This window comes from Aedes aegypti, chromosome 2, assembly GCF_002204515.2.
Source record: "Aedes aegypti strain LVP_AGWG chromosome 2, AaegL5.0 Primary Assembly, whole genome shotgun sequence".
Lineage (NCBI taxonomy): Eukaryota > Metazoa > Arthropoda > Insecta > Diptera > Culicidae > Aedes > Aedes aegypti.
This window is the reverse complement of record NC_035108.1, coordinates 18,273,132-18,288,171: the sequence shown is the minus strand read 5'-3', so window position 1 is coordinate 18,288,171 and position 15,040 is coordinate 18,273,132. Positions and strand designations below refer to the sequence as shown.

Here is a 15,040-nt window from a genome sequence, read left to right as displayed (position 1 = left end):
AAAATAGCAGTTTTTCGCAAAACTAAGTGGAAATGTAAAATTTTGGTGACAGTTTTCACACGATCAGACAAATTTAACTAAATTTGAAGATAATATGTGGATTTTAGGCAATTTGAAATTTTTTCCGTGATTTTATACATGGGTCGAACTGTTGCCCCGCTGATTCGAACTTTTGCCCCACTATGGGCCAAAAATTGTTTTCAAGCATTTATGCAAAATCTAATACACTTCAAAGCAACTTTATGATAGGCCCAGAAACGCCCTTACATAAAATATTGGAAAAGATTTTATCTTCAATTGGTTTTATGCAACGAAAGTTTGACCAAAAATTACAATATTCACGTCGAAAAACAACAAATAGCCATAACTTTTCCAAATCTCAATCGATTTTTATGATATTTGGAGTAAAAGTCTCTTACTTGAATAGCATTCGAACCACAATGACATTTATAGGATTTGTTTTGAATTGAGCTAGAAATCTTAAAAAGAAACTCTTACCCCACTCACTCTACGGCCCAACTAGAACAGAGCCTGGTTCTCAGCTTGGGTTGTTATGAGTACTTCCACAATTGTTAACTGAGAGTTCATTGACAAATGGAAGTTTTAAAAAAAATCACAGACAAGGTTAACCTTCAAGGTAATCTTTCAAGATTTCCACAATTAATCCAACCCTGAAGAAGTTTTCGCAGTGCGTAAGGATTTGATTTCGCAGATGTACCTTCAGGAATCACCACAATGATTTCCACAAAACTTTAAAAAGAAACTTCAAAAATCTACACTTCCAGGAAATTTTATAAATGTCTAAAAGAATACCCACCATTTTTTTAACCTACAGGGATTTCACCTGAAATTTCTCTAGAGATTACTTCGGAATTTCTTCCAAAGCCTTAATCGAACAACAGTTCATTGATCAGTATTTTCAAGGGCTACACCCAAAATTCTAACCTTTTTTGTCATGCAATCCTTCCAACATTTCATCAGGTAATCTATGGATTCTTGCAAGAATTTCTCTGGGGATTACTTAAAGAAATCAATAATTAATTTCTCCAGCAGTTCTTAATAACTAGATACAGTGCTATAAATTCCTAAAAGTGCACGGTCGGTTTTCAATGTCACGCACTATCGTCAAACAGGTCAAACATTTAAAAGAAATATATATTCTTTTAGACAATCGCAAATTATGACATTTTCACCAGTTTGTTAACATATGATTTACTAGGAGCATTGAGTAAGAGGACAAACACTTTTTTTATAGGGAAATTTTAATAAGCGCAGTAAAATCGTTATACCATAAAAGTAAAGCAAACAACATTGTTGTCAGTTTTAGTACTTAGTTTGTTTATATCTGAATTGTTCAATAAATACGTTTTGGCATTGAATCAATCGGGCTTTACCACATGTACAGAGGATTTTTTCGCCATTTTTCCCTTACAGTTGCTTCAAAGTCTCTAATCGATCTAAACTGCCGTCCTCCACTGTATACCCGTTTTGCCAGGATTCCCCAAAGATTCTCAATGGGATTCAGATTGTCTCGTTCCGATGCCTTGCTGACGTGGATTGCAGTGTTATCTTGCTGGAAAATGAACTTGTTATCGATTTCGTCCTCCGTAAATGGAATCAAAACGCTGTCCAGTAGTTCGACATAGTATTCGGATTTCATTCTGGTGGAAATGGTTGCAATCGGAGTGTTTACTTTGCGTGAAAATGCAGCCCACACTTCCTCTTCCAAATTTTGGCTCAGCTTCACCTCTGGATTTTTTCGTAGATCGTGTCAATAATACGCACAGCAGTCAGGACCATCAAGATTGAATTTTTTTTCGTCAGAAAATATGACGTTCTTCCACTCCTGCTTCCAGAACATATGCTTTCTCGCAAAATCCAACCTTGCTTGAATGTGCTGCGGTGAAACATTATTTTTTTTTTTGCTTTTTACTTGTAAACCATATATCCAGAAGATCGTAATATTTGAAACACACATCTTACTATATTGTCCGATCGAGTTCTTTCTTTATTTTAGACGAATTCAACCTGCCGGTCTCATCGAGCGGAATAATGCGGTACCGTTCCCGGTTGGTGATTTTAGAGTTGCCCTTCGTTTTCTTCTGAATCCCGCAGTTCTCTCGGATTTCTTGCAATTATTATAAGCATTTTTCTCAGGATTCTTCAGCAATTTCACCAAGATTTTTTTTAAAGTTATTCTGAAGAATCCTTAATCTTAGTAAGGACCTTGTGGGCCCCAATGTGGGATATGTAACTTTTGATTTGAACAACCCAGCAATTTGAAATTTTATGACAATGTTTTTTGTGCGAAATTTCATCTCTGTGGAAACAAAAGTTTGATATAAATCCAGGGGGGCTTCCATAAAAAGTTACCAATTGCTGCCACAAGAAAAGTTATAAAATGGTCATTTATCTATAACACAGCGTAACAAAAATTACATTTTTGCGTGTCTCAAGAATCAAATTATGTGTCTCTAGTAGATTTAGGGTTGCTGAATCTGATGCCGTTCTCAGAAATGCCCCAGCACGTCACAATTTTTAGTTACAGGTCGATAAAATTGTATAAAACACTGGTTTTATTGATGTTTACATAAAATTTAAGGTATGATTTATCCAACTTTTTTGAAATCTTATCCACCAAGCATGCATAATAGGACTTGAACTTCCATTTCAAATATAATTTGGTCGAAATTGACCGATAAAATATGAGTCTGTTCGGAATTTGAGACAAAACGGTACGCTCCTAACAATTATGAACCAGCATTCGCTGTTGGTTGAATAATCCATGGCTGAGAGAGTGGAGAGAAACGTTGGCTCTATCCAAACGCACATCTTTCATTTGACAGCTCTAGCTTACTGCGAGGCTCTGCAAACACATCATCATTGCTTTTGGGATGAACTGAGGTTGGTTTCTCCGTCAACGTAAGAGCATGATTTCGCTTTCCTCTTTGCCCTTTTGGGCAAAGAGCAACAAAGAGACAACGAAGAGCTGTCTGGAAATGCTCTTCCCCGAACTGAGAAATGGGAAAACATGCTCTCCCCCTAACTGAGAAAGGGAGAAAATAATCTCTTTCTCTTTTAAGCACTGAGGTTGTCAAAACAAACTCTTCACCACAGTGGGAATGAAAATAACAAACATAAACGTGTGAACTCTTCATCCCGCATTCATCCTCGTACGCTCAGTTTGTGTGTGGGTAAAATCGCTTCTCTTTTGTAGTTGATCATTAAAAGGGGGAGAAAGAGGATAAGTCAAGAGCAAGGAAGAAGCCTGTCTGTGGCAAATAAAGCAAATAAATTGCCATACAAGCTGGCAAACTTGCATGCAAGTTGGCTGATATGGCCAAATTTTGCATTTTCAACCGGGAATATCTCAAAAACTAGACGTGCTATGATATTTCTGAAAACGGCAATGGATTCAGCAATCCTTAATTAAGTAAGCAGTGGTAGTTTGATGCTTGGGACAAAAACGTGTTCCGCAGTGTAATAGAACTAGAAGAGTCACAGCTATTCAAAATCATACAGATCTCAATTATGTCTAGTTTTGGTATAAAAACTGAAATTTCAAACTATGCGGGTCATTCCTGTGTTATTTTTGTAATCAAAAAGAACCAAAGCGATCATTCATCTATTAATGAACTACAAGAGTCACAGGTATTAAAAATCATAAATATTGAGCCGTCACATGCCTAGTTTTGGTACAAAAACTGAAATGCCCCACAATACGGATATTTCCGGTGGTACTTTCTGGGTTATTACGGTGGTCAAAAAGACTAAAAGTGAACATTCATCTGTAATTGAACTGTCACAGCTATTCAAAATCATGAAGATTGAGCCGCCGCATGCCTGGTTTTGGTGCTAAAACTTAGTGGTACTATAATACTGGTTTCCCTGTAGCCCTTCTGGTGCTCCAAAATGACCAGAGTAGCTGTCCATTCATTATTTTGGCAAAAGACATCCAAACATTCAAAATCATAAAGATTTGGACGCCATTCCTTTGGCTTTGTGGTATTACTCCGAGTAATTGCATTGTCCAGATTGTTCACTTTTCGAGACTCCAGGAACCGGCTCCCAATGGACCATACTGCACCGAAATTCTCAGGGGATGTGCTCCGGTATCTTATACCTTATAGACATGTGTGCCTTCCATTTAAGCCTAACAGAACTGAAATCGGTTAACACACTGATTTTTGCAAGCTATTTAAATTTTCACAATTTGTAACTTTTTGTTAAGGACTAAGGAAGGTTAAAGAGTATTATTAATTTCATATTAGCACATAGGAGCTATTCTCGCTGAAACCAGTCCATCTTCGGCATCCATCGCAAGAATTCCAATTTTATGTCACTGATTGCTAGTATATGCTAAAACTAAAGGGTGGTCCTTTCGGTTTTCTCAAATTGGTGCCCCCTCGTACGCTTGCTAGCAAAACAGTTTGCGAAAAAGCCTGAATTTCATTGGCATTACGTCCACATTGGTAGATCAAAGTCGTAGAATCGAATGTCGAAGTTTTGTCCTTGGCGTCGAAAAGAAAGAAAGAATGCGAATGTCTGATAAAACCTCGATCTATTCGATGTTAATTGAAGAAAAATGAAGAAAATAGATGAAAATGTAACGTAAAATATTTACATTTTACTTTTAATAATGTTTTGAATTGTCAATGCAGTGAAAAATATATTTCTACAATGTTATTAATGAGATACCATAATTTTTAGTTGGTCTCGGAAAGGATAGTGAAAAAATCAAATTGAAAATTGTCAAATTTTATCGGACTTTTTAAGACATTTATTTTTAATTTTCAGGTTACAAAAACATTATCGCAGTCTCTCATCAAAGTTCTTATTTAAGTCAAATATTGCAAAGAGAAGGCGAAGGGCATGTATTGATATTACAGTGAAACCTCCATGAGTCGATATTGAAGGGACCATCGACTCATGGAAATATCGAGTCATGGAACAGGAATCCTTTGGAAACCTGTTTCAAGGGACCATCATAGTAACCATGAAATTTTGTTTTTAGTATGTGTATCTAGTACATCGAGTCATGGAACATCGACTCATGGAGGTATCACTGTAAATTATCAGTTAACTATAGTTAGATTTAAAGGGTATCCTACTTAATTTGGTTTTCATTTACTTATCAATTAATAATTTTGTCGATTTTACCATTATTTTGCGTAACTACAAAAAAATCTATACAAAAATAAATCAATATTTAGATCTCAATTCGATACTGCAAATTGGAAACTTGCTGAAGATCTTGATTTTTATATATGAATTCCTTAATTAAATCTGTTTCTGAAATCAATTAACGATCTAATTGTGCTTATTAGAGAAAAGAATAAGTAACTTTTTAAAGAATAAAGAATTCACTAAGTGTCAAAAATCATGTGTTAGTTGTTAGTAATCAGTTCACTTCACATTTAATTAGTTAAACATGCATATTAAATTGAGTTATTGAAGTTATCCAGTTTAATAAAATCATACCACCCTATACAAACTGTCATAAGTTAATTTATTTGCTATATAACGCAAACTGCCAACACTCTTGTAACTATTACACACTAACGCATTCACGGAACACGATGAGGGACGAAACCAATAGATAAGGCATTTGTTTGTAAAGGAAGCGTTGAAAAAGGATTGAAGTTGTTAGGAAAGGAAAAGAGTACGATTTTTCACACAACTTTGAAATCTGTGGAATGCGTTGCTGAAGGTGTAACTCAACCCCCGAACCTATATTCTCCAATGGACCTATGCACGGGTTCACTGTCTGACGTTTTAGCGGTGCCGTGTTATTTATGGGACCATGGCAACCAGTGAATTCGACACCGCTCAAACGTCAAATTAGTGAACTCGTGCATCGGTCCATATCAAGGTTGAATGGTTTGATCTGTTCTGCACATCTAAAGCTTCAATTTCAATTAGCTTCACAAGGTAGGAAAGAAGCACCTTGTGAAGCTAATTGACAGAAATAGTTGAAAAGTGACATTTTCATGAAGGTTTGATCTATGCTTACTATGATGGAAATTGAAAATTTTGCTGTTTCCAACGCCGTCCACATCGCAACCATTTTTTCCCTAGCAACGCAAGCTATCCAAAAACTCTCGTTTTCGACGTTTTGTCCCTTTCGACGTTTTGGCATTCGACGTTTTGTCTTTCGACATTTTGTCCCTAAACCGTGCGGGTGATCTTCTATTATTAGGCAACAATGGCACCTGCCACGTTAGAATGCAGACCAATGTGGGAAGGGTAAGTAAATGATGTTGCACTTATACTGGCCCACTGTAGACCGTGGAGCCCGATTGCTTCTACGCCAGTTCATGCGGGAGTGTATGGATTGGAGGAAAGGCATGGCAAAGAGGTTTGCTTTTGTGGTTAGCAGACTGCCTATGTATCAGGCGTAAGGAACGGCGTGCTATAATGATTGAAGAAATAGTGTATTGTAACTGGAGATTTGACAAAAGTTAGTAACCAAATTATGTTTTTCCATACAAAATGCCCAAGTTTGGGGATCTGTATCTCAGCTTCTGGTAGGCCGAATTGGCTGAATTTTGAATAACCTGAAGTTTTGTGTATACTGAGCTCATTGGATTTCAATCATTTTCCTAGTAGTTTAAGAGGGTTGACCAAATAGAAAAGTAAGTAACCGAGAGATTTTTCGATTTAATTAAAAAAACAGTGAGCTGTCAGTGGTTGATGTGTTCTGCAAGTTTGTGTAACTTCAGAAAGTGAACAACTTTGCCGAGGAAACTAACCAACCAAAACATACCGTTTTTGAATTAAATTCTCTTTGACCAACCCTCTGCAACTTCTCGGAAAATAACTGAAACTTAAATTAATTAACTCATTACGCGTGCTAAAGATGGACAAATTATGGGTGAAATTATGAAAAAAAATCCACGTGCTCGGCTGGGATTTGAACCCAGGACTCTTGTATGCTAGACGAGCGCTTTACCAACTAAGCTACCGAGCCACTTGGTGACCCAATAACTGAGTTGGCTACAAGTTTAGAAGGTTACAAGATTCAAAATCAAATTCCAACGGTCGATAACTTAGTGGGTAAACCTCTCGCCTTTCATACGAGAGTTATTGGGTCGAATCTCATCTGAGCACGTAACACGGGTACACCGTATCTGGTACGTTACGGGGTAAGGCGGCATCCACAAATTACGTAACGCTCTAGGGGGAGGGGGGGAGTAGGCTCAAGCGTTACGGTCCATACAAAAATTTGAAATTTTTCATACAAAAAGCGTTACGGAGGGGGGGGAGGGGGCCAAAAATTTCAAATTTTAGCGTTACGTAATAAATGGATGCCGCCTAAGATGAACCAATCTAAACCCTAGTCTCATCTTGTGTGTAATATTTTCGAGTAATTGAAGGAATCATAGTACAAAGTACTTGTTACTGGTAACAGTTTCTGAAATTGGATATATTTTATCTAACAGATGAATAAAGACTCGGAGTTTGTCTGTCCAAAGACTACAGTTGAAACCAGGGCGAAAATCATAAGTACTAACTCAGTAATGGTAATTCATGTGAATGCTGAATACTAAACAAATGTTCTACCATGTTCAGAGTTTGCTGCTAGTACAAAGTCTCTGTTTTCTATTTTTTTTTCTGGAACTAACATAAAAGTGAAACAAGGATAGGACTAGAATTTCGTTGCATGATCAAATATCAGTACTAACGATTTTGTTATGTCTGTTTCTGTTCGGGATGAACCACTGCGACCAGTTTTCTTTGATCTTTTGTGGTATACCCGTGTCCTTTGTTTAGTGCATGTTGTTCTACTCCATTACTATTGAGAAATAATGAAGTAGTCGTTTTTTATACAAATATCATTCTTTACCATTTTGCATAGAGCCTCTTTAGAAAAAGATACCGCTATTTATACCTTTTGGAGAAAACAGTTTGTCACCATTAAACTCTCAAAAGCGCGCCCCTTAATCAGGTTCTGCCACTAAGCTGGTTGAATGATACTGATTTTGACCATGCATCGGTACTCTAGCGTATCAAATTATTGCTTCTACTTACAAGGTTCAAAGTCGTTTTTTGAAACTGTGAACAGGTTTCATCACATGAGACATTTAGATTCCTTGAAACAAAAAGCTTATTTTAGAAGTTAAGAGGTCTGCTACTCCACTGATTCGGAATCGTTTTCCTCCTAGATATCGAAAGATAAACTCTTGAACTTGGAAAGAAATTGTCTCATGCGTTGGAACCAACCTCAGAAGCTGATTGAGCCATTTTTCCACTTCGACCTCCTCATCATCTAGGACAAATAGGTGGGTCTTAGTGGCTTGTTACTCTCTTATACTCTTCCGACCGTAACTTATAAGTATTCACAAGAACAGATACAGCAAGAGTACAATTTGGTAGATCTTACCCCGTAACACACCTCGAAAAGGTGATCTACCCGCGTTACGGGACATCGATTTTGTTACTCTGAAATCAAACTGATTATGTTTGATAAGGGCACGCCTTCACTGAGATGTAAGTCTCCATAATGAGTTCAAAAAGCGGGACCTATTCATTATTCGATCTTTCCCTCAATCTCTGAGAAAACAAAATAGAAACTGCACAAAAATCGATACTTCATTACCTACGAATGGAAATGGAGTACATGTACTATACACCATTATTATTATTATTAATTTTATTAATGAAATTTGCAGCCCGAGGTGAAAAAAGAAAAAGTTGAGGGTATCAGAGAGATATCCCCCATAAATGACCACGTGGTTTATGGACGACCTCTTTGTGTAAGACAACTTAATGCGGTCTATCGCTATTCTAATACAACAATGCCAAACTAAAACTATCAGTTAACGATGCTGAATATTTTGCAGGGGATCTGGCAGGAGTCCAAACATCTGTGACTCTGGATAAATTCTGAGAGTTTTACCTTTCTCTTTCCCAAGGTAGCACAGGTGACCGACTGATTTTCGAAAAACGCTAACCTTATCGAATTGGTACGTTTAGCTCAGTAATTATTGGAACAAATTTATACGAAAGTGAAAAACAAATGTTTGGACAGCTGTCGGATCTCCATCAAATATTTGACACATTTGCTTAAGCAACTTGGTCGCTCAAAGCGATAATAATCTAAATTTGTACAAAAAATAGTCAAAGATACGACATACAACGTTTTGCTCTAATTTTATGTTCTGTCTTGTTTTTCTTATACGACCAAAATTATTGAACCTCAGTTCAGTTACTTGTTGGTTATCATCCTATCGTAGAAGTTAATGAACCTCTTTTATTAGTAATTTAGTATTTATTTTTGGCAGGGTAAGGCTACTTCGGCACTTCCATGATTCATTTTAGCATGGGGGGTTTTTCTCGGCAGAATTATCTGTAACTTTGCAGTAAGAAGCACTTTAATACGACGTATATTGTGCCAAATATGAGATCAGTAGCATTCAAAAAAAAACATCTGCCGAAGTGAATCAAAAGTGCCTAACCTAACAGAACCAAATATGAGATTCCCCATTATTACTGGCACACAATCCTACCGTCAGCGAATCCTTTCGCAAATCATATACTTACTCTCATCTGACTGTGGGGCCGACAGGATGGCACTGTGCTTCTTCTTCACCTCTTCCACGTTCGCCTGGATTTTGTCGATCATGATACGGATCTCTTCCACCTCGTTGAAAAAATCCTCCATAAAGCTGCCCTCCACCGGGACGGCCACATCTTCCGGCATGTCCTCATCGTCACTCTGTGCCTGCAGGGTTGCAAAAATGCCGACGCGATTTTCATATATTTCGAAGACGGAAACAAACGAGAAGAAAAACATCATTAGTTGCGTTTTCACTGGCACTTGGTGAGAGTTGGATCTAAAGAATTTAAAGTAAAAATAAGTCTAGAAAACTGAGAGAAGAAGCCAAGGCAAAAATAAGCAACCGGAAAAGTTTTCCAGCGGAAAGAACAAATGCCGATCATTGACCTGGATAATAGTTTTCAAGTGGAAACAATTTGGAAGCTAGCCAAACAAACTATTTTTTTTTCTTTCGGAGTTGGTGTTTGGCTGCGCTCTGCAAGGAATATAAGTGTGGTGGAAAAAACAAGAAACACCTTACCCAACAGCTATCGTGTGCGTCGGGGATGTTCAATCCTCGTCAAAACTGCTCTGAAATGGAAACCCTGCTCTGCCAACGTGGCAGTAAAGAACCACCAAGTCAGCATAAATCTGCCGGATCAATATTTTCGGTGGGTATGGGCTGTACCGTGATGCATCATTACCCGGACACTTAAGCAATGCCGAAACTTTAAACACTGTTTTGAATATGTTTTTGTCACTTCTGGTATCACTGTTATTGTTATTCACATAGATACACATTAAAACTTTGAATCTTGGACAAAAAATTAACTGAAAAATGCAATTATAACATGTAAAACGTTAAATTAATGAAGCATATCGTGTTTTTAAATCCGGACACATGCATCAAAATGCCGGACGCTTTTGAATCGAAATCCGGACAGGTGCGTTTGATTTGAAAATACAAATGAAAAATCAATAAAATGCAATTCACTTTAACTGAAAATCCCAATATAATAAAATTAGATGAATGCATTTGCATACGGGGATCAAAATATTGGGTAAAGTTATTTTTGTTTTACCTTCACCGCTGTCAACATCCTGCACTTAAAGTTCACGGGAATGATTCTCAATATTAGCACTTTTCTTCCGTAAATCCATTCACAAGAGATTGATCACAGTTCTTGTAATGTTACTATACAACTTTTCGTCAATTCACATTATGTTTGTTTTTCTAAAAGCACTAAATATAAGGTTTCCATTAAACGTCCGGGTTAATGATCACTTGCCTATAAATCCGGACAGCACTTGAGGCAGCCTTTCTTCACACTAAAAATGCTTATTTTCATAGGTTTTCCCACTCTTTCGTGCACACACTTGAAAATTATTATACCATACACTTCTTAGAGACGTACAGTACCAAAATTGTGTAGTTTAGTAACTTAATCGTAAGACAGAAGTGGCTGATTTTGTTGTCGAAATTTTTACTATAGAATTTGGTTCTTTGCAGGAATGACGCCGAGCTGGTGCAGCCAAATTGTTTTTATTTTTAATATTTTATTGCCAAGGATTACTAGATGAAACAATGAATTAAAATGAACAGCAATATTGAAGGTTGAAAATATTAATTACAAAACAATATTTAATGTTCGATTTCATATTTAATTTATTAATTACAACCAGAGTGTCCGGATATTGGTACCGTCCGGATTTTGATTCACCACGGTATATAGGAGAAGCAACAGCAGCTGTAGCATGAGAACAGTTTTCTTTTTTTTTTCGCTTAGGTAGTCTAGATTGTTTTTATACAATATATTACTCGAATTCATGACAGGTGAGAAAAATTACTGCTGTCAGTTAACACTGTTCTCCACACCAAACGGTAATATATTTGTAGTTCAACATAACATTGATTGTCCTTCTCTTTTGCTTCTTTATATATAAACTATCATCATGCTTTAGTGGAATTCCTAAATGGAAATAAATGAACAAAAACCGACTTCAGTAATATACCATGTATTTCCACTACAGTTTGTATCACTTGACAGATACGCGTATTTCGACCTCAACTATAAGGCCGTCTTCAGTGTGGTGTTCTCGACGACTTCAGTACACGATTCTGAAAACGGCCTTACAGTTGGGGTCGAAATACGCGGATCTGTAAAAGGATACAAACTCTAGTGGAAATAAATGGTATAGTACTAAATTCGGTTTTCATTTACTTATAGGTATGAAACTAAACAGCTCGTAGATTTATTATCATCATTGCTTTTCACAAGCAGTTATGTCCATATCGCTAATTTCCCCGGAATTCCGTTCACCAACTAAGAAGCCTGCTAATTGTCATTGTTTTCAGTCAAAATGGCCCAATCAAAACGCCCCATCACACTCCAACCATTCATTCATCATCGGAAATAGAAGGAAAACGCCCCACCAAATTTATCAAAAGCCATCATCTGCGTCAGCATATTTAGCAAGTCCATTCAACCGAAAGTATGGGAGAATCGACCTTCCCTAGATTTGTGCTTTTCGGCGGCTCAGTGGGCCTCACACATGGCAAGAAAACACACCGACTAGGGGTTTTGGGGAGTTTGGAACAATGCGGATCCATCCTCTTGCCGACACTGGCGCCACCAACCGACGGATGACGGAAAGCCGATGCTGAACGGGAGATTATTTCCGAAACAAGACGGAATTCGATTCCATCGCATCGTCACCGTCCTCATCATCGGCGATTTCCACTTGGTTTGACCGATGATGAGATATTTTTGGGAGGGCCATGTCACAGTTGCCATATCATCCCATAGCCAGGGATGCGGGCGACTGAGTATCAAAAAATGGGAACTTCAGAGATCTCATACCTAAAAAATAGATCGAAAATTGAGCGAATAGGAACAAAACAGACACCAAAAAGGATCCAAAAGAGTCCAAATAGGTATCAAATAACAAAAAAGAGTTCTTAGTATCCAAGAAATAATTCAAAAGTTTTAACGAGGATTTCTTAACAAATCTGACCAAATGGCTGGTCCTCTAACGGTTCTTTTTTATATTTTATACCTACATACCGGATTTTCATACAAAACCCTCAAAGAATTCAATCAGCTCTACAAAATCTATCTCCAGAGATCAAGGATTTTTCCTGAGATTCCTTCAGTTATTTCTTAACCCGTATAGGCCTGAGTTAAAGCAAAAGTACTAAAATCCTCACCGCTCAGCAAATATTCCTGTGGCCGGGGTCACTAGATCAGGTCGGTAAAAAATGCTATTTTTTTAGCATGCCATGTTATTTTTATTTATTTGCAATGCAAATCATTTTAATTTGTATAGCTCATTAAGATCTGATATTCAACATTATATATGATGAATTTTGCACCGTTAAGAAAGTACAGGAGGTGTCCACTCGGACATATTGCCATAAAGAATCGGTTATAGATTTGTTGGATACTAAACCCCTAAACCGTTTCAATTCTCGAAAAGTAAATACCGCAATTGGGGGTGTAGTTGATAAGTGGGGAGAAGTTGATCATTCCCGTACCCACATGTATAGACTGTTAGAAGAGCTAAGACCCAATTTCAATTATAACATTTTTTTTATGTTGTGGCATTACCTGATAGCTACTCTTGATGTTTCTGAATTCGGTTTATCATTCAAGTATCATGACAAAACAATGACGATCGTGGACCGCAACAGGTGAGATGTTTTTCCTTGCTTGCTCTGATCGTGCTTCACACTCAAATGAGAGCCAATTCTGCAATGCCTGAACGTGGCAGTTGCTTTTATGATATTCTGAGAAATATTTCAATGCAGTGTTTACTCCTGTAACTGTTGCGGCGAGATGTTACCAAAGAAATTCCTTCAATGACATTTTCGTAGTTTTCTAAAAAATAATCAGGATTTACTCTTGAAATCTTGAGGGATTTCTCCATGAATTTCAAAATATCTTCACGAATTCATAAAATTTGTTTTTCTTTTTTTCAAGAATAGCTCCGGGCTTTGAAAAGCCCAAGCAAGACAGTTCGTTTTTGGGATGCCGAGAAGTTTCCGGTTCGCGTTGAGCGGGTACGACAAGATATTCGTGTTAAGTCGTGGGTGGTGAACCAACTGGTGAGCCCGTTGTTTGTTTATGATAACACATTTTTTTCATGACAGCGTTACTTTTATGTAATTTTCAAACAAACTATCTATGGTTTGTCACTACAAGTATCGATATTATTCCTGTTTTACATACTTTCAATATTTGCGCCATTGTTTAAAACATTTTTCGAATTCTCCGACATTATGAATGTTAACGTATTTTTTAAACTTCTACCAAAAACTTTTTATTTCGTGACAAAAAATGCAGAACTAGTTTTAAGTAAGAGTCACATTTTTCCTCCCTATCCATGGATCGCATTATCGGCCAAAGGTGACTCACAGATCTTTTCCTCCCTCACTACTTAACACCCTTCCCGTGGTGATTGTGGAGATGCAGAGGTATTTTCGATATCTAGAAGCAACAATAATTACATCCTAACATTTCTTTCCCATCCCAACTGACTGGAAGGACTTGGCCGGCGCCGTTATTGATCAATAATATGAGATCTGTTAAAAGGTTAACTTCGAGAGTAAGCGGAAGCCACCATTGACATGTACAGTCAATCTATACTATGCTATGCTATGCTATGCTAAGAATAGCTCCAGAAATTACTCCAGAGATTCCACCCTGAATTTCTTCGGGATTTCCTCCACAAATTCCACGAGAAAATTTGGAGTTCTTCAGGAGTTTATCCAGTGATTCTTTCACCGATTTAGTTCGAAATTTTGGGAGATATCCCTGAAAAAATGGAAGATGTTTCTACAACAAATCATATGGTTATCTTGGATGAAACTTCTGTAGAAATTCCTAATTAATTCTTACAAGGATTTCGAAAAAAAACTCCCTAATTCCTAAGGAAGTCTTATTGGATTGCTTAGATGAATTTCTAAAAAACGTTGATTTTTTTTAAGAATTCATTAAAAACATCGAACCGAATCCTTGAAGAAATTTGTGTTTGAATGATCGGAATAATTGTCGTAGTATTTGCTGATGTGAAACCTAAAACAATATTGGGTGAAATTCATGAATCTTTAATATGAAAAAAATACTGGTGAATTATTAAGAAAAATTGCAGGAATAATTCGTAGATGAAATGTTGCAGAAATATCTAAAAAGAAAAATCTGGTGGACCCTAATGAGGAACCTTTAATTCAATTTATTCAGAAATTCTTGAAAGAGTTTTTATTAAATTTCCTGTAATAAATTTAGGGCAACTCCTAAGACAAACGGCAAATGACTTCATAAGGAATCCATGTGAAAATAACTGGTAAATCAACTAGAAAAATCGACGTAGGAATTGTAGGATTTCCTGATAAAAATTCTCACCCAATTTCTTCGAAAACTCTAAAATGTTCAGAAGAAATCTTTGGAAAACTCCTTAAGCTTTCTCAAGGAATGTGAGAAGAGACGAGGTAAAGTCTCTGAA

General features: G+C 37.0%; 1 protein-coding gene across 14 annotated transcripts in view; it reads right to left on the bottom strand.

The window, feature by feature from the left end:
- Positions 1–15,040, bottom strand: part of LOC5576630 (syntaxin-1A) — a 208,713-nt gene that overhangs the window by 86,940 nt on the left and 106,733 nt on the right. For all 14 annotated transcript variants that reach the window (XR_002499403.1, XR_002499407.1, XR_002499406.1 and 11 more), the window contains one exon: positions 9,544–9,724. Coding sequence is in view for 4 of the 14 variants with exons in the window: in XM_021840067.1 (XP_021695759.1) it covers positions 9,544–9,724 (181 nt within the window). In the remaining 10 variants the exon portion in view is untranslated. The remainder of the gene's footprint in view (positions 1–9,543; positions 9,725–15,040) is intronic.